Here is a 20195-nt window from a genome sequence, read left to right on the forward strand (position 1 = left end):
CTAGGCTACCTGCTGGTTACTGACCCAAAGCTCTAACCACTAGACTACCTGCTGGTTACCGGCCCTATGCTCTAACCACTAGGCTACCTGCTGGTTACTGGCCCAACACTCTAACCACTAGGCTACCTGCTGGTTACTGACCCAAAGCTCTAACCACTAGGCTACCTGCCACCCCTCCACTCTAACCACTAGGCTACCTGCTGGTTACTGGCCCAAAGCTCTAACCACTAGGCTACCTGCTGGTTACTGGCCCAACGCTCTAACCACTAGGTTACCTGCTGGTTACTGGCCCAAAGCTCTAACCACTAGGCTACCTGCTGGTTACTGGCCCAACGCTCTAACCACTAGGCCACCTGCTGGTTACTGGCCCAACGCTCTAACCACTAGGCTACCTGCTGGATACTGGCCCAAAGCTCTAACTACTAGGCTACCTGCTGGTTACTAGTCCAACGCTCTAACCACTAGGCTACCTGCTGGTTACTGGCCCAACGCTCTAACCACTAGGCTACCTGCTTGTTACTGGCCCAACGCTCTAACCACTAGGCTACCTGCTGGTTACTGGCCCAACGCTCTAACCACTAGGCTACCTGCTGGTTACTGGCCCAACGCTCTAACCACTAGGCTACCTGCTGGTTACTGGCCCAACGCTCTAACCACTAGGCTACCTGCTGGTTACTGGCCCAACGCTCTAACCACTAGACTACCTGCTGGTTACTGGCCCAACGCTCTAACCACTAGGCTACCTGCTGGTTACTGGCCCAACGCTCTAACCACTAGACTACCTGCTGGTTACTGGCCCAACGCTCTAACCACTAGGCTACCTGCTGGTTACTGGCCCAACGCTCTAACCACTAGGCTATCTGCTGGTTACTGTCCCAACGCTCTAACCACTAGGCAACCTGCTGGTTACTGGCCCAACGCTCTAACCACTAGGCTACCTGCTGGTTACTGGCCCAACGCTCTAACCACTAGGCTACCTGCTGTGTATGTGATCGCTGCACGACGGGAGGTAGAAACAGAGATGCACATTTTCCTTTACTGTGAGAACTATTGCTCACCAAGAGATACATTATTCACAGAAATTACTACATTTATTCAAAATTGTATCTTATAAATAAACCCAGAGGTAAAACTATAAATAGTCGATGGGCGAAAGAGCAATGGCTCCTCTTGAAGCCAGATAGTTACTTGCCTGCCATAGCCTGAGTTACACTAAATAACAACATATGCAATTTATGCAGTCATTTACTTACCATTATTAGTATTACTGTTGTTATTATTATTGTCTTGATTATTATTAAAAAATTATAGTCGAATGGGTAGTAGAGGAGAGAGAGAAAGAGAGAGAGAGAGAGAGAGAGAGAGAGAGAGAGAGAGAGAGAGAGAGAGAGAGAGAGAGAGAGAGAGAGAGAGAAGAGGAGAGAGAGAGCGAGAGGAGAGAGAGAGAGAGAGAGAGAGAGAGAGAGAGAGAGAGAGAGAGAGAGAGAGAGAGAGAGAGAGAGAAAGAGAGAGACCATTTAAATTGAATTGAAAGACAGAGACCGAGAGTTTTTTAATTATTTTTTATTAAACCTTTATTTAGTCTAGGCAAGTCAGTTAAGAAAAAAATATTATTTATAATGACGGCCTACTGGGGGAACAGTGGGGTGACTGCCTTGTTCAGGGGCAGAACGACAGATTTTTACCTTGTCAGCTCGGGGATTCAATCCAGCAACCTTTTGGTTACTGGCCCAACGGTCTAACCACTAGGCTACCTGCTGGTTACTGGCCCAACGCTCTAACCACTAGGCTACCTGCCGCCCCTCCACTCTAACCACTAGGCTACCTGCCGCCCCTCCACTCTAACCACTAGGCTACCTGCCGCCCCTCCACTCTAACCACTAGGCTACCCTGCCGCCCCTCCACTCTAACCACTAGGCTACCTGCCGCCCCTCCACTCTAACCACTAGGCTACCTGCCTCCCCTCCACTCTAACCACTAGGCTACCTGCCTCCCCTCCACTCTAACCACTAGGCTACCTGCCTCCCCTCCACTCTAACCACTAGGCTACCTGCCGCCCCTCCACTCTAACCACTAGGCTACCTGCCGCCCCTCCACTCTAACCACTAGGCTACCTGCCGCGCCTCCACTCTAACCACTAGGCTACCTGCCGCCCCTCCACTCTAACCACCAGGCTACCCTGCCGCCCCTCCACTCTAACCACTAGGCTACCCTGCCGCCCCTCCACTCTAACCACTAGGCTACCTGCCGCCCCTCCACTCTAACCACTAGGCTACCTGCCTCCCCTCCACTCTAACCACTAGGCTACCTGCCGCCCCTCCACTCTAACCACTAGGCTACCTGCCTCCCCTCCACTCTAACCACTAGGCTACCTGCCGCCCCTCCACTCTAACCACTAGGCTACCTGCCTCCCCTCCACTCTAACCACTAGGCTACCTGCCGCCCCTCCACTCTAACCACTAGGCTACCTGCCTCCCCTCCACTCCACTCTAACCACTAGGCTACCTGCCGCCCCTCCACTCTAACCACTAGGCTACCTGCCTCCCCTCCACTCTAACCACTAGGCTACCTGCCGCCCCTCCACTCTAACCACTAGGCTACCTGCCGCCCCTCCACTCTAACCACTAGGCTACCTGCCGCCCCTCCACTCTAACCACTAGGCTACCTGCCGCCCCTCCACTCTAACCACTAGGTTACCTGCCGCCCCTCCACTCTAACCACTAGGCTACCTGCCGCCCCTCCACTCTAACCACTAGGCTACCCTGCCGCCCCTCCACTCTAACCACTAGGCTACCTGCCGCCCCTCCACTCTAACCACTAGGCTACCTGCCGCCCCCCCACTCTAACCACTAGGCTACCTGCCTCCCCTCCACTCCAACCACTAGACTACCTGCCTCCCCTCCACTCTAACCACTAGGCTACCTGCCTCCCCTCCACTCTAACCACTAGGCTACCTGCCTCCCCTCCACTCTAACCACTAGGCTACCTGCCTCCCCTCCACTCTAACCACTAGGCTACCTGCCTCCCCTCCACTCTAACCACCAGGCTACCCTGCCGCCCCTCCACTCTAACCACCAGGCTACCCTGCCGCCCCTCCACTCTATCCACTAGGCTACCCTGCCGCCCCTCCACTCTAACCACTAGGCTACCCTGCCGCCCCTCCACTCTAACCACATGGCTACCTGCCGAGAGAGTAGAGGCAACACCACTACCATTATCTGACACACTTCTGCCTTTTGATTTCTTCTCTTAAACCGTTAAAGCTATCAACACCAATCAAATGTGAAAAATGTGCAAACAGTCCACATGGCTGACAATATGTTTTTCATGAGATTTCTTCAACCTTGTAAAACTCACACTCTAGTCCAAAAACATTAATAAACAAGTGACAACGTCCAACATTTTATCCACTGTAAAAACACTGTGATTTCACACACAAATCAACTATTTTGACCACAACAAGTCAGACAATAATAGGAGCACATCAAATCTTCTCTGCTATTTAAAATCAGCTATCAAAACAGAAATATCTTCTACCAATCAAAAAATATAGCTATTTCAGTAACCACACTAATTATTATTTTTTTTATCTCAACTTTTAAAGAAAAACCAACTGTAATTTTAACGACTTCAACCACTTTCACGACAATACAAGAACAGCCTCTGACAATTAACACAAATCAACTATTTCAACAAAATATATAAAACCTCCCAAATCTAATCGTCCGTGTCCACACACATCGCCGGGCCGGCAGTGACGGACGGATCGCTGACCGATCCAGCTGCATTTTTCGCCGCGACTCTGAATTCATAAACCACACCCTCGTTCAGCTCTGTAACCGTATAGTGTGTGTCAGAAACGTTGGTGAGGTTGACCTTCGTCCACCTGTCTCTTTCGCCCTCTTTCTTCTCAATCAGGTAACCTGTGACCTTGCTACCACCGTCGTAAGAAGGTTTCAACCATTCAAGTCTGATGGAAGACTTTCTGATGTGAGTGATCCGGACGTTGGTTGGAGGCTCTGCAACAACGACAACAAAGATTTAGAGGTTCAGATACAGTTGTTGTTACATAGAAAGTTTAAAGGAAGTACACAGTGATATTGTTAATACATAGAAAGTTTAAAGGAAGTACACAGTGATATTGTTAATACATAGAAAGTTTAAAGGAAGTACACAGTGATATTGTTAATACATAGAAAGTTTAAAGGAAGTACACAGTGATATTGTTAATACATAGAAAGTTTAAAGGAAGTACACAGTGATATTGTTAATACATCGAAAGTTTAAAGGAAGTACACAGTGATATTGTTAATACATAGAAAGTTTAAAGGAAGTACACAGTGATATTGTTAATACATAGAAAGTTTAAAGGAAGTACACAGTGATATTGTTAATACATAGAAAGTTTAAAGGAAGTACACAGTGATATTGTTAATACATCGAAAGTTTAAAGGAAGTACACAGTGATATTGTTAATACATAGAAAGTTTAAAGGAAGTACACAGTGATATTGTTAATACATAGAAAGTTTAAAGGAAGTACACAGTGATATTGGGAGAATTATTATTTTTTTTAATTATAAAGGAAGTGTAACGTGAGGTTTTAATGATAAATAGATATAACTCAATCCCGCTGACTACGCCACACTGTGATGGACAACCACTAGGTGATAAATAAATGTGATGGACAAACCACTAGGCGATAAATAAAATGTGATGGACAAACCACTACTGAAAGTAACCAAGTCTCCTTACCGCAAGCATCAATCGCCAGTACAGCGTCTGAGATCTTGCTGAGGGGACTGCACCCAGCTGCGTTTTCTGCTGCCACCTTGAACTCGTAGATGAGACCAGCGACGATGACGTTCGTCACTTTGAAGTGCGCGGCGCGGATAACGGTTTTGTTAACCGTCTGCCACAGGATGCTGTTCTTATCCTTCATCTGAAGATGATATCCGACTACTGGTCTTCCTCCGTTCCAGTTCGGCTCCGTCCAGGCGACGGTGATGCTTTCTCCGGTTACAGACGTTACGATCGGAGGTGACGGAGCTTCGGGAACGGCTGTAGACGGACGAAAATAACATTTAGAAATTAATCTAAGTATGTTACTTTTACCCTGTACAATAACACGTTGTCAGGTATTCGTTATCAGTTCAAGGGGTGTCATAGTACAGCGCCCCCTAGTGGTCTGTCACAAGTATATATATGTTACATATACACATGTATATACAATACAAACATAAAACATGAATAGAGTAGTATATAACTTACTGTAGTTAAGATCCACTTTGACGGTTGCAGAGTCGATGTACTCACTGATGCCGTAGCGATTTTCAGCCCTGATCCTGAACTGGTACTCCAGTCCCGTTATGAGCTTCATGATTTTCATTGTGCATTTCACAACGACTGAGGAGACTTCAGTCCAGTCGGCGTTTCTCGTTTCTCGTTTCATTATTATGTAGTTTGTGACGGGGCTTCCGCCGTCATAACGAGGAGGAAGCCAAGTCAGACTCACACTGTCCTCTGTCACTTCAGACATTCCAATAGGACCGACTGGGGCGCTGGGTCTATCCAGGACCACAATGGTCACAAAAGACCTGGAAGCTCCGCTGGCGTTGGAGGCACATATGTCGTACCTTCCCGAATCAGTAGCGGTGCTCTCACGAAGACTGATGATAAGATATTCAGAAGTTACTTCAGAGTTGAATCTCATCGTTGACTTCAACACAACATCGTCCTTTGAAAGAGAAATCTTTGGCGCAGGTTTCCCGGTAAGTGGGATCTGGCATTTCAGATTTGATCCTGCTCTGACGTAGACTATATTGTCAGGGAACTTGTTCATGTTCATCTCAGGAGGTTCTGTTGAAAGATAGATGAAGACTTGTTATTTCATTGAGGATATCAGATCAAAATGAAACAATCTACATGTAAGAATTTGTTTTTTCCAGAATGTAGTAAACTATCTATCTTGGGTTATGAATGTAGTAAACTATCTATCGTGGGTTATGAATGTAGTAAACCATCTATCTTGGGTTATACTCAGCAATTCTCTACCCTTAGTAACTGTAAATGAAGGACTGGGCAACAACTCACCAAGTTGCCCTTTAACTAACACAGGGAGAGCCATTTCAGTAGGGTCACTGAATCCAGCGTGGTTTTCAGCACGAACTCTGAAAAAGTACTGAGTAGCTTCCTTCAGGTCGTACACCACAAAGTGGACGGTCTTGGTGACGCCACACTTCACCCATTTATCCTGACCCTTCTCGAGAGCGTCGACCCGATAACTGGTGATTCTGCTTCCGCCGTCATTCTCAGGTTTGGTCCATGACAGGGACACACTTTCCTTGGTGATCTCGGTGACTTCGATGGTTTGTGGTGGGCTGGGTTTTTCTGAAATCAAGGGGGGGGAAAAAACGACCGTTTAAAAAAAATAAAATACTAAAATGAAATTAGAAAAATATATATTGTAAAGCTTACATTTGGATCTTCCGTTCAAGCATACCTGTAATCATTGCTCCATATTTGGTCTCAGCTGGCAAGCCGATTCCATACTGGTTTTCACCAGTGACTCTGAAGTAGTACACTCCTCCCTCTTGTAGGTCTGACACTCTGTAGGTCAGACGAGGACATGAATCTGTGACTCTGGTCCATCCCTTGTTGCTCACCTCACGAATATCAACAAGGTAGTTGGTGACAGCAGCACCACCTTCGTTTTCTGGGGTATCCCAGGCAACTGTTGCAGAGCTCTTGGTAACATCCTTGACCCCAACACGGCACGGTGGACCAGGAGAGTCAAGAACCCTGACATTTAATGTACATGTGACTTTTCCAGCAACGTTTTGTAAAGTCACTGTATATTTTCCAGAGTCATCTCTTGTTGCTTGTTCCACTGTGATAGACGTGACGGTATCAGTGGTATGAATACTGGCCCTAACTCTCAGGTCAACATCTGCCTTGTCCCACATAACGTTAGGAACAGGCTTGCCCCTGAATGGCACAGTTAAGGTGAATGAACTGCCGTCCTTTACAAGAAGAGTCTTTCGCATCTCATTGCTGATATTAAACTGTGGTTCCTCTTCTCTGTCCTCAGCTGCTTGTGGATCAGTAGGAAGGCTTGGCTCACTGACACCAATCTTGTTGATGGATTTGACAACAAATACATATTCTGCTCCAGATGTCAATCCAACGACAGTGAATTCAGTGTTCTCTGTGTTTGAAACACCGACGCACCAGTCCTCTTCATCTGTTCTCTTATATTCAACACAGTATCCTGTTACAGCAGCTCCCCCATCAAACAATGGCTTATTCCATGAAAGAGTTACAGAAGTCTTGGTTGAGTCAATGACTTTGGGTTTAGCTGGTGGTGATGGCAGGAATTGTGGATCCTCCGCTTTTGTCAGTTTGCAAGGAATACTTGGGGGACTCAAGCCTGCAACATTTTCTGCATAGACTCTGTACTCATACTCACATCCCTCACAGAGATTGGATGCCTTGACCCTAAGGTCATTCACAGGCTTTGTGTTCACCTGTACCCAGCGCAATCCAGATTTCTCTCGTTTTTCAATAACATAGCCAGAAATGCTGCTTCCTCCATCGGACTCAGGTCTTTTCCAGCAGATTGTCATCGTCTCACTTGTTACACAGGTGATTTCAACATCTGTTGGTGCAGCGGGGACAGTGAATGGATCTGTGGCCTTGGTTGGCTCACTCTCCAAGGCTTCGCCTTCTCCATATTCATTCACTGCCTTTACTCTGAAGATGTATTCATTTCCTTTACGCAGACTGGTGACCTTGCATGTTGTAGCCTTCACGTCTTCATATACTGAAGTCCAGGTGACACGACTGGTTTCACATTTCTCAACTATATAGCGTATGATTTCTGCACCACCATTTTCTTGAGGTGGTCCCCAGGTCAAAGTGCATTTCTCTGCGGTCAGACCAGTCACATCCAATGGCCCAGTGGATGGTCCAGGGCGGTCAAGAACCTTACAGTTTACAGACAGGGATCTTGTACCAGCAACGTTCTGCACTGTTACAGTGTACTGACCCGAGTCTCTTCGAATAGTGTCTCTGACTAGTAATGTGGTGGTAGCGTGTGTTGAAGTGATCTCTATTCTTGCCTTGACCTCAATCCTTTCACCATCCTTTGACCATGAAATGACTGGACGTGGGCACCCAGAAATATCTGCATCGATTCTCAAAACATCTCCAGCTTTGACAATGACTAATTTCTTATACTTGTTATCCAAGACAATACGAGGTAGAACCACGTTATCCTTGACTGTGATGCCACCTGTACATTGTGATGGCTCACTGAGTACTCCAGCAGAGTTCTTTGCAATGACACGGAAGTCATATTGAATATCCTCCGTAAGGCCTTCGATGTCATAGCAAGTTTCCTGGAGATTGGTGAAATTGCACTTCAACCAACAACCATCTGGCAGTTCCCTGTGTTCAACAATGTATCCAGTCACCTTGGCTCCACCGTCATTCTCCGGCTTGGACCAAGTAAGAGAAATTGAAGTCCTTGTGATGTCCGTAACTGTAAGGTTAGCAGGAGGATCACATGGATCTCTCGCAGCTATAGGCTCAGTGGCTTTGCTGTACGGTCCAACGCCAGCGATATTCTCAGCAGAAACACGGAATTCATACTGCAAGCTTTCCTCAACGCCATTCACTTTAAATTCTGTTTCAGCAATGAGACGTCCTCTGTTAGTCTTTGTCCAGCGAATACTGCTATAGTCCTTCATTTCCAGGTGATAGCCGATGATTGGACTTCCACCGTCACTGGCCGGTTCATTCCACGTAACCAACATGAAGGACTTTGTAGCTTGAGCAACATGGAGGGTAGTGGGAGGACCAGGTGTCTCGAAGGGGTACTGTGCAACAACTGAAGCGGACTCCACAGCACGGCTGACGCCGTAGCGGTTTTCAGCTGCAATACGGAACTGATATTCAGTGCCTTGTGTCAAACGAGGAACTTTAATAGATGTTCTGGCAACTGTGGCTGAAACAGTCTTCCATGTTGTAGTGGTAGTATCTCTCTTCTCTACTACGTAGTTGCTGATTGGACATCCTCCATCGTAGAGTGGGGGATCCCAAGACAGTGAAATATAGTCAGCGTTGACTTCATCTACCTTGATTGCACCAGGAGGGCCAGGTTTATCCAAGATGGTAACAGCTATTATGGCTGATTTTCTACCAACTGTGTTGGTTAAGGTGATCTCATAGTTCCCCGATTCCTCCCGCGTTGTGTTTCTGATAGTGATTTTTGATGAGTTATTAGATGTAAGAAAGCTAACCTTGGTTGTCTCCTTCAATTCAACACCATCTTTCTTCCATGAAACCTCAGGTTCAGTTCTGCCTCTAAATGGAACATCGATTTTCAGATCGTCTCCTGCCTTGACACTGAATGAGTTGCACATTAGATCTATGATAGGTTCCATTGTGTCGTCGTTTACTACGACAGCCTCTGCCAGTAGCTTGGGTTCACTCTTGCCTGTTTCATTGACTGCACTAATCCTAAATGAATATTCCTCACCTGTTAAGAGCCCATCAATAGTTGATCTCAATCCCCTTATCTCAGAACACACAGTCCATTTGTCATCGCTCTTGGTTTGCATTTCCACTACGTAGCATTTGATTCTGTTACCACCGTCATCGTCAGGCTTTTCCCATGACAGACTCACGCTGTCGTGAGTAACATCTACAACGGTAACTTTACCAGGAGGCAAAGGAGCTTGTGATACCTTGATTGGTTCTGGTGTTTCTGCTGGCAAACCCACACCGAGCTCATTAACAGCTAGTACACGGAAATAGTAAAGTCCCCCTTCTATAAGGTTGTCGATCTTCATTCTATTTCTTCCACAGTTATCTGAAACACTGGTAAAAGCCCGTCTTTGAGCTTCTCTTTTCTCCACGATGTAATGTGTGATCTTAGCTCCGCCGTCAATCAGTGGAGGCTCCCAGGATAGTGATACAGAATCTCTGGTGATGTCCTTGACTTCAAAGTGCTCAGGGGCACTTGGTGAATCCAACACTGTGACGTTAATGAAAGCAGACTTCATACCGCCGACGTTCTCAAGAGTCAAAGCATACTTGCCAGTGTCGAGTCTGTTGACAGTGTGGATGACAAGGACTGTGTAGGTGCTTGTGACCTCAATGTGTGCACGCTCAGTAAGAGGTCCTTCCATCTTGGACCACTTGACTACAGGTTCAGGTCTTCCACTGAATGGGACAAACAGACGTAGTGTTGAACACGCCCGAACTGACACCATTTTCCTAAGGTCTGAATCTAGTTCAATCTCAGGGGCCTCAAGTCTTTCGGATGTAACTACAGTCCCTGGGACATCAGCTGGTTCCCCAACTCCTTCAGTGTTAATCGCACAGATGTGGAAGTTATATTCTCGATTTTCCTTCAGTGTTTTCACCGTGAAGTGTGTTTCTTCTACACCAGTTGGTGGTGTACAGGTTGTCCACTCTTCCTCCGTTACTTCCTTCATCTCAACAACGTATCCTTTGATGGCTGCTCCACCATCATAGATGGGTTTCGTCCATGAGATAGACACGGTTGTGGTTGAATGGTCTGTCACTCTAGGGTTGTATGGAGGACCTGGTGGATATAAAGGGTCACAAGCTTTGATATATCCTGTTGGCTCACTTGGCACTCCGAGACCAGCAGAATTCTCAGCAGATACTCTGAACTCATAGGAATGTCCCTCGGTGAGTCCGGTGCATCTGAACCGGATATCGTTAAGTCTTCTCTTGTTACACTTTGTCCATCTAACACCGTCTTTATCACGTTTTTCAACGATATAGCCATCTATTTCTGAACCACCGTCGTTTTCTGGTCGATTCCATGTAAGGACCATTGAGTCGCTTGTTATAGCACTTGCTTCAGGTGTGGAAGGAGCGCTGGGCGGCTTGAACGGACAACATGCAGTAACCGGGTCTGATTCAAGAGGTTCACCAGTGCCAAACCTATTCACCGCTTTAACTCTGAAGATGTACTCAGTGCCAGGTACAAGTTTAGTCACTTTGTAGCTGACTGCTTGGGTTTCCGGTTCGACTACAGTCCATGACACGCGGTTGGTTACCCTTTTTTCAATGATGTAATGGGAAACACTGGCACCGCCATCTTGTAACGGATGACTCCAGTGAAGCGTGGCTTTCTCTGCAGTCACACCGGTTATCTTCATTGGACCGTCAGGTGGACCAGGTCTATCGAGAACTTTAACATTGACAGGTATGTCTTTCTTTCCAGCCACATTGCTGAGACTCAGGACGAACTGTCCACCATCTATTCTGATGCAATCTAGAACTGTTAGAACGGTGCGTTCAAACGTTTTTACGACCTCCATTCTCGGGGAAGTTTTATCAATTTCTTTCCCGTCTTTTAACCACTTGACTCTGGGGAGTGGCGTCCCCAGAATATCCGCTCCGATAACAAACGTTTCGCCAGCACGGACGACTAGACCGTCCTTAAACTTGGGATCCATCGATGCTGTCGGTGCCTCGATTTCCATGGTGGCTCTTGTTACTGATGACAGAAATGGAATACCAGGTGCAAAAGGTTCACTAAGAGAGAGAGAGAGAGAGAAATGGAAGGAGAAAGAAAGATAAATATGTATAATCAGATGTGACACATTATTAATAAAACCTTATTTATTGATTGATTATCTTCATTCAATTGAAGAAGGCGTATATGTTTTGGAGTTCCCCTTGGCTCCTCATCAGTTCAAGTGGTGGCATAGTCTAGCACCACCTAGTGGTCTGTCACACAGAGCTAGTCTATAATGTTGAGATATGCTATTGGGATTGATTTACAAGGGTTTTACAGGTGAAGATGGCAATAGTCCCACATGGGTCTACCACTTCTGACCAATCATATTAGCCAAACTAATCACTACCTCTGATACGTGTATTAAAACTATATACTTTTATGGTCTGTTGTTCACAGGAATATACTGAACAGGAAGGAGAGAGGGAAAGAGAGAGGGAAAGAGGGAAAGAGAGAGAGGGAAAGAGAGAGAGAGAGAGAGAGAGAGAGAGAGAGAGAGAGATGTGTGTAATGAGAAAGCTAGAATCTATGCTTCCCGACGTGATTTGAAAATTATTTGTTTTAGTTGAAGTTTTAGTTGAAGGCTACTTTAAGAATCTGTGTGTGTGTGATAGGCTGCACAATGTGGATGATCCAAGATGATGCTACAACACCAAAGATAAGGAGATCACACATGGCAGGCTCTTTACACGCACAACTGTGTTATCACATGATATATCAAGAGCAATTTTGTATATTTATTTTTTTATTTTTTTATAATTGAACTAAATTTAAAAAAATAACTCATGTCAAATGTTGGAAATTTTACGCCTCTTCCCCGAAACAGGTCATTAAGCAATGAACTAATTCATTGTGTGAACTCATGACATCATTTTTCATATGACATAAATAACCCTAATAACTAAAGTGCAAACACCGTTCTCCCATTGGTTGTTCAACCTATCAATCAAGCAGTTTATTGCGTCACCCATCCTCACCGGCGCCGTTGATTGGCTGAGCTGGTAGATTTCCCTACATGGTCAAAAGGATTTCGCAATACTTCGAGTAGCTCTAGGTACATGATCTAAACAAACAAAACAGACTCCATCAACTAACTTATGGTCAACGGACATTTACTCCTAACTTTTTATACTTTGATGGGCAATTGACGACACATAAAAAGCAGACAAGGTACGTCGTTGGTTTTTTTTTTTTGGCAATGTTTTCCAAGTCATCTTCTATGGAAAAGGTATAGCTAGCTAGGCTAACTGGCTAGCTAGGCTAACTGGAATCACACAAGCTGTAAGTCAATCGTGCTAAATTACACAACAACTCAAAAATGTAAACTTTAGTTTGGTTTATCACACCGCTGTTTAGTAAACAACAAAGTATATAGTGATGGTGCGTCCAAAGTGTGTGGTTTTTTTTTGACGTTAGGTGGTGTTATTTTCGGGTTGTTGGAAATGCTGCTAGCTTGTGTTAGCCAGTTGTCTAGCTAGCTAACAAACTAAAGCGTTAGCAAGCCAAGCTCCACGCCTCCTGCTATTGCCAAATCACTCACTCTCTCTTATTGAGCTTTTTGTGTATTTCCATAAAACATTCTAGCTACTTTAACTAGTTAGTCTCACGTCAAACGTTGTTTGTTAGTGTTTAGTGAATTCACCGGCACAATATTATTTTTTTTAATCCCAAAAACGTCCGTTGCTTACCACTGCATGGCTACGGAGTTCCCCCTTTCTCTCTCTCTCTCTCCGGTAGCACAAAGACTATCTGCCATGTACGGAGGGAGGTATGAGGTGATGCAACAACAGGCAACACTAACTAGCAGACAGCTGAACGGACCGACGGAGAGACATGTCACATACACCCAACTCTCTCTCCCTGTGTCACTTTATCACACTGATGTTAGCTAGGATTTTAACATGCTGGTGATTCTAGCTAAATGTTTTGGTGGGTGAATTCCCTCAAGGAGAATAACATGCTGGTGATTCTAGCTAAATGTTTTGGTGGGTGAATTCCCTCAAGGAGAATAACATGCTGGTGATTCTAGCTAAATGTTTTGGTGGGTGAATTCCCTCAAGGAGAATAACATGCTGGTGATTCTAGCTAAATGTTTTGGTGGGTGAATTCCCTCAAGGAGAATAACATGCTGGTGATTCTAGCTAAATGTTTTGGTGGGTGAATTCCCTCAAGGAGAATAACATGCTGGTGATTCTAGCTAAATGTTTTGGTGGGTGAATTCCCTCAAGGAGAATAACATGCTGGTGATTCTAGCTAAATGTTTTGGTGAATTAATGCAAATTGAGGGAGGGGCTTAACCTCTCTTGGGCAGGTGGGGCGCTACCGTCCCCCCACGGTTCACACTATTCAACAGCCAGCGAAAAATCAGAGCGCCAAATTCAAAACAACAAAATGTCATAATTCAAAGTTCTCAAACATACGACTATTTTACACCATTTTAAAAGGTACACTTCTCCTTAATGTAACCACATTGTCCGATTTCAAAAAGGCTTTACGGCGAAAGCATAAAGTTAGATTATGTTAGGACAGGTACAACACAAGAAAAACCACACAGCCATTTTCCAAGCAGGAGAGGTGTCACAAATACCAGAAATTCAGCTAAAATTAAGCACTAACCTTTGACGATCTTCATCAGATGACACTCCTAGGACTTCATGTTACACAATACATGCATGTTTTGTTCGATAAAGTTCATATTTATATCCAAAAACAGCATTTTACATTGGCGTGTGACGTTCAGAAAATATTTGCCTCCAATACTGCCGGTGAATCAGCACAACAATTTACAAAAATACTCATCGTAAACGTTGATAAAATATTAAACTGTTATTCAAAGAATTATAGATGAACATCTCCTTTATGCAACCGCTGTGACAGATTTCAAAAAAGCTTCACGGGAAAAGCACACTTTGCAATAATCTGAGTCCTGCGCTCAGAAACATACACCAGGCAATACAGATACCCGCCATTTTGGAGTCATCTAAAATCATAAATAGCATTAGAAATATTCACTTACCTTTTTGATCTTCATCAGAAGGCACTTCCAGGAATCCCAGGTCCACAATAAATATTGTTCGATAATGTCCATAGTTTATGTCCAAATAACTCCTTGTTGTTCGCACGTTCAGTAAGCTACTCCAAATGTAGGAAGCGCGGCCAAAATTTCTTGATGAAAAGTAAAAAAATAAAAAAAATATTATTTCCGTTCGTTGAAACATGTCAAATGTTGTATAGCATCAGTCTTTAGGGCCTTTTTAACATAAAACTTAAATATTATTCCAACCGGACGATTCCAATGTCTTGAAAAACGTTATGGAACACAGCTACCTCATCACGTGAACGCGCGCCAATGAACTCATGTCATTTCCTGAGTCACCAACTTCCCTGCCTTCTTGTTCGCTCTCTGTTCACTGCAAAAGCCTGAAACTAGGTTCTAAAGACTGTTGACATCTAGTGGAAGCCTTTGGAAGTGCACAATGAACCCCTAAGTCACTGTGTTTTATATATATATATATATATATATATATATATATATATATATATATATATATATATATATAGGCAGTGACTTGAAAAGACTACAAGCACCACATTTCCCACTTCCTTGTTGGATTTTTCTCAGGTTTTCTGCCTGCCATTTGAGTTCTGTTATACTCACAGACATTCAAACAGTTTTAGAAACTTCAGTGTTTTCTATCAAATCTACTAATAATACGCAGATTCTAGTTCCTGGGCCCGAGTAGTAGGCCGTTTTAATTTGGATACGTTTTGCATCCGGCCGTGAAAATACTGCCCCCTTACCCAAGAGAGGTTAACCAAAACCATCTGTTTTACACCAAAAATTCCCATCAACATTTTAATGTCAATACGAAATACACAATATTATAAAGTTACATATTCTAGATATGTTTTTTTTTTTGGCATCAATGTGTTTTACAATAAAAGTAATCTCTGATGTGGAAGACTGTGAACATACATGGGACTATAGATCTGTCTTCATACTATGGGCACCAATAGCAAACAAGCAGAAATAGTTCCAGTGCTTGGATTTTTTTCCCTCACTGGTTATTTGGACAAATCACGATTTTTTTTGCAGGTGGATAGAAGATTCATATGAAAGACATGCCTATACACAATCTATATACACACACCATTAACCACATAGATTTTTTGCAGGTGGATAGCATATTTTGAATTTCTGATTCGGGGGGACCTTGTCCTTAACTTGTAAATAGAGATGGTGGGGTTCTAGCATCTCTTCTCATAACTGATAAGGACACAGATCTTAATTGAACAGCTGACCAATTACACAAAGACTTTTTATTTCTGGTGAAATCAAGATTCATAGAAATGATATGGGACTCCCGTGTAGCGCAGCGGTCTAAGGCACTGCGTCTCAGTGCTAGAGGCGTCACTACAGACCCTGGTTCGATTCCAGGCTGTATGACCAGGGTAGGCCGTCACTGTAAATAATAATTTGTTCTTAACTGACTTGCCTAGTTAAATAAAGATTAAATTAAAACAAGTTGTGCTACTGAGGTTGAGTCCTGCTGTATCCATGACTACTCTGACTCAAGTAGATCTGACTAAAAGTGTTGTATCCCTGACTACCCTGACTCAAGTAGGTCTGACTAAAAGTGCTGTATCCCTGACTCAAGTAGGTCTGACTAAAAGTGCTGTATCCATGACTACCCTGACTCAAGTAGCTCTGACTAAAAGCTCATAGTCTAGAATGTTCTTAGCTGTCACCTGTGTGTAACCTATTTTTTTTTTTTACATTAATTAATCCCTATCAACATGTGTATCTTACCTTCTTCTCGGGGCAAAGTGAAAGACTAACATATTTCCGTTGTCCTTCCAGACTCCAGTAAAACTCCCCGGTGTACAGGAGTGTATCCAGACAGCGCCGAGCCCATTCATCCAGACAGCGCCGAGCCCATTCATCCAGACAGCGCCGAGCCCATTCATCCAGACAGCGCCGGGGCCCATTCATCCAGACAGCGCCGAGCCCATTCATCCACAGTGGCGCCCCAACCAGCACGCCAGTCATAGCAGACGCACAGTGAGACTAGTGGTCAGCAGATACGAACCAAATGAGCGAGGGGTCGCAGCAGAAGATAAACACGGAGCAAAACAGAGGGACTGTTAGTGTGATCCAGAGCCAGGCTAGTGCACCACCAGGAGGAAGCTTACAGCAGGTACCCCAGCTAGTCCCTGTGACCCCAGCCGGAGGAGGAGGAGGAGGAGGAAGCAGCAAGGCCACTCCACCCGGTAAGATGAAGAAGACGTCGGGGGACAAGGACAGTGACGAGTACCGTCAGAGGAGAGAGCGGAATAACCTGGCGGTGAAGAAGAGCAGAATGAGATCTAAACAGAAGGCCCAGGACACGCAGCAACGCGTCAACGAGCTGAAAGAGGAAAACGAGAGGTTGGAAGCTAAGATCAAGCTGCTCAGCAAGGAGCTGTCTGTCCTCAAGGACCTCTTCCTGGAGCACGCTCACAACCTGGCCGACAACGTCCAAGCGCCAGGCGTAGAGGGGGCCAGCCCCGCCCACAACAACAACAACAATGGGGTGTGTAACAACAACAATAACAGCAGCCAGTGAGAAGAGGGCAGGGACATGAGAGTGCTTCCCAAATGGCACCCTATTTTCCCCATAGGGCTCTGGTCTAAAGTAGTGCACTATATATAGGGAATAGGGTGCCATAGGGCTCTGGTCTAAAGTAGTGCACTATATATAGGGAATAGGGTTCCATAGGGCTCCGGTCTAAAGTAGTGCACTATATATAGGGAATAGGGTGCCATAGGGCTCCGGTCTAAAGTAGTGCACTATATATAGGGAATAGGGTGCCATAGGGCTCCGGTCTAAAGTAGTGCACTATATATAGGGAATAGGGTGCCATAGGGCTCCGGTCTAAAGTAGTGCACTATATATAGGGAATAGGGTGCCATAGGGCTCTGGTCTAAAGTAGTGCACTATATATAGGGAATAGGGTGCCATAGGGCTCTGGTCTAAAGTAGTGCACTATATATAGGGAATAGGGTGCCATTTTGAGTCAACCAGGGTGATGATAGACAGCTCGCCACAGCTTCTTAATAATCCTACTGGAGTTTCTTCCTTTCTCTCCTCCCAGAGATGATATATACTGTCAGAGAGATTTCACTCTTGTCTTCTTTGTGCGTTCAGATTGGTTCATATGATGGAGATTATTATAATTTTATTATTTTTTTTTAAAGAGTTTCAGGTCAGGAATTGTCCACTTTAATAAAATAATAATAATAATTGTTTTTGGGGGGACTATTTGGATACATTTCTAAAAGAGACCTGTTGTGTCACAAGATTAAACTATTCACTAGTTAGGATGATGTGATCCCTTTTTGGTTTCTTGTTCCTTATTAAAGAGTCTTTGTTGAACTCGCTAACGGTTCGTCTGGCATTTAGTATTGTCAGTACATTCACTACGTTTGGACTTAATCAGAATGATGTATGCTTGTTTTTATTTTGGATGTCTGGCGGCGTCAGATATACACACGTTGTACATATTTTTTTTTTCTTTTATTATAATTTTTTTTTTTTAAATATATATATATATATATATATGTGTGTATATTTCTTTGTGTCCTAATCGAATGGCTTTACTTCTGCTTTGAGCTGTTTTGGGTAGAAGGGGAATGTAAATATCAAGAGTTAAATACAAAGAGGTAGGATAGGCTTTGGGTCCAAAGCCTAACTTAAGATCAGAAACGCTTAACACAGGTTTTTGTTTTGCGCAAGACGTGTAGTTGTCGACGTCAAATGGGAGCTTTGCACGATCTCGAGTTAGGTTTCAGGCCTGTGTTGAGATACAGTTAGTCCACTGTATTTATTTACCCATAGTTCCATAGGTCTCAGACCAGCCCTCTTCAGTCAGAGACCCAGACAGACAGAGGCGGCGTCTCAAATAGGACCCTGTTCCCTAGATGGTGCACTAGTTTTGACCCCCTATGTGGCGCTGGTCCAAAAATTTCACTAAGTACAGAATAGGGTGCCATTTGGGATGCATACGGGACAGAGTTGTGTTCACGTTTTAAGGCGTGGCCCCCAGCCCAGACTATCACGCACCTTCCGTGGGATTAAACTCCCAGACGTTTCGCCATGGCGTCACAGGCTACCGCTAAATCAAAGTTAAGCCTTTCTCCATAAACACCAAACCCTAAAAACCTGGAGAGAGAGAGATAGAGAATGGCTCATTGTCCTGTTGTTGTTCTGTCTGTCTCTCTGTCTGTCTGGGCGTTGTGGAGATGCTAAATTAACTCCTAATTAGCCCGGCTAGCTAGAACAGAGCGAGGCATGTTGGCTTCCGTCTCCAACGCTGTCAGGCTCAGTCACCGCGATATCACAATGTATACAAAGGCAGACACTGATTTTTCTGTGTTGTTGTATGTTTCTGTTGTCAAACTGAGATGTTATCCAGCATCGTGAGCATCATTGTTTTACCGTAGGATTGTCTTCTCTGAAGACAAACGGCATATTCTGATGTTGTCAGGATAACGACGTGTATTTGCCCAGAGGAGATCAACGTTGTCTGTTGAGTGTCTGTGATTTTTTTTATATATTTTTTTTAATTTTATTTTCTTCTCCAGGATGCGTCCCCAATGGCACCCTGTTCCCTATATAGTGCACTACTTTTTTTGTTGTTGTTGTTGAGTAGAGCCTTGTCAACACTATATAACATCTAGGGTGTCTTTTGGAGCGCTGCTGTAGACTTCTGTACCTCAGGCTACCAGTATTAGCCTCACCAAACAGGGCCTTTTTAAAAAATATATTTTTCCCTTTTTCTCAACAAGACCTCTGAAGCATCTTTTCTTCTTTGTTTTTCTACAACTTGGATTTTTTAAAAGCAGCATGATGGAGGCGGTTTGCATGAGGGTGGGTGGGAGCACTGTTGAAATATCTTATGTAAGAGAGAGAGGATAGCAAATACGGGCATATTGAAACCGTTCTCTTCAACATGTTGTTCAGTGTTGTTGTTGTTGTTGTTGTTGAGCAGAAGGTCACACTAAATTGAAAAAAATAATGTCTGAATTCAATAGAAAAAAATATTTTGTAAAAAAAAATTTAAAAAAAAATTGTGACAAATTTGTTAAATATTTCCATTAATATTTGTTTTGGTATGAATGTTGCTGGGCAGCATTTTCTCTTAGCTAGACTTGCTCTTTTTTTTATAAGATTATATTGGGGTAACGTGCATTGTAAATTAAAATTGAGTACAAACTTTCAACCAAGCATTTTGTTTTTGTGTGTGTGTGTGTGTGTGTAATCAATGTTTTATGGGAATTGTAAACACAAACTAGGCTGCATCTCAATTGAATTTAGCATATGAATGTATGTATGTATGTAATGTAATGTAATGTTATGTATGTGTGTGTATATGTATGTATGTGTGTGTGTGTGTGTGTGTGTGTGTGTGTGTGGTCAGCAGCTGGTCAGGAACACAAGAAGCCCAAACAGATCATGTTTGACTAAAACATATTCATTTCAAACCTTGCTTACATTTGTGTACAGTGGCATGCAAAAGTATTCAATCCCCCTTTGGCTTTTTGTCCTATATTGTTCCCTTACAACCTGGAATTAAAATTGTTTTTTTTTTTTTGG

General features: G+C 44.0%; 2 protein-coding genes across 3 annotated transcripts; one reads left to right on the forward strand and one right to left on the reverse strand.

Annotated features, from left to right (window-relative positions):
* Positions 1-1547: 1547 nt before the first annotated feature.
* On the reverse strand, positions 1548-13370 carry LOC106588037 (titin). Its single transcript, XM_082969858.1, has 6 exons — positions 13248-13370; positions 6502-11576; positions 6093-6389; positions 5271-5858; positions 4755-5060; positions 1548-4019 (listed from the first exon to the last, which is right to left on the reverse strand). The coding sequence occupies exons 1-6, from the start codon at positions 13313-13315 to the stop codon at positions 3718-3720; spliced, it is 6636 nt and encodes a 2211-aa protein (XP_082825984.1). The 5' UTR covers positions 13316-13370; the 3' UTR covers positions 1548-3717.
* On the forward strand, positions 12564-19821 carry LOC106588039 (CCAAT/enhancer-binding protein gamma). Of its 2 annotated transcripts, none has more exons than XM_082969860.1 (2): positions 12564-12840; positions 16421-19821. In XM_082969860.1, the coding sequence occupies exon 2, from the start codon at positions 16653-16655 to the stop codon at positions 17163-17165; it is 513 nt and encodes a 170-aa protein (XP_082825986.1). In that variant the 5' UTR covers positions 12564-12840; positions 16421-16652; the 3' UTR covers positions 17166-19821. The 2 variants fall into 2 exon arrangements, with proteins under 2 accessions (XP_082825986.1, XP_082825985.1); XM_082969859.1 differs by having other exon boundaries at positions 12565-12729.
* Positions 19822-20195: the final 374 nt, after the last annotated feature.

Source organism: Salmo salar, chromosome 26 (assembly GCF_965601325.2).
Source record: "Salmo salar chromosome 26, fSalSal1, whole genome shotgun sequence".
Lineage (NCBI taxonomy): Eukaryota > Metazoa > Chordata > Actinopteri > Salmoniformes > Salmonidae > Salmo > Salmo salar.

Excerpts from the sequence above, each read along its gene's own strand:
- LOC106588039 (XM_082969860.1), top strand. The coding sequence starts at position 16,653 with ATGAGCGAGGGGTCGCAGCAGAAGATAAACACGGAGCAAAACAGAGGG.
- LOC106588037 (XM_082969858.1), bottom strand. The coding sequence starts at position 13,315 with ATGGCAGATAGTCTTTGTGCTACCGGAGAGAGAGAGAGAGAAAGGGGG. Across the intron at positions 5,859-6,092 it reads GTTAGTTAAAGGGCAACTTG|AACCTCCTGAGATGAACATG; the intron begins GTGAGTTGTTGC and ends ATCTTTCAACAG. Across the intron at positions 5,061-5,270 it reads CAAAGTGGATCTTAACTACA|CCGTTCCCGAAGCTCCGTCA; the intron begins GTAAGTTATATA and ends GTCCGTCTACAG.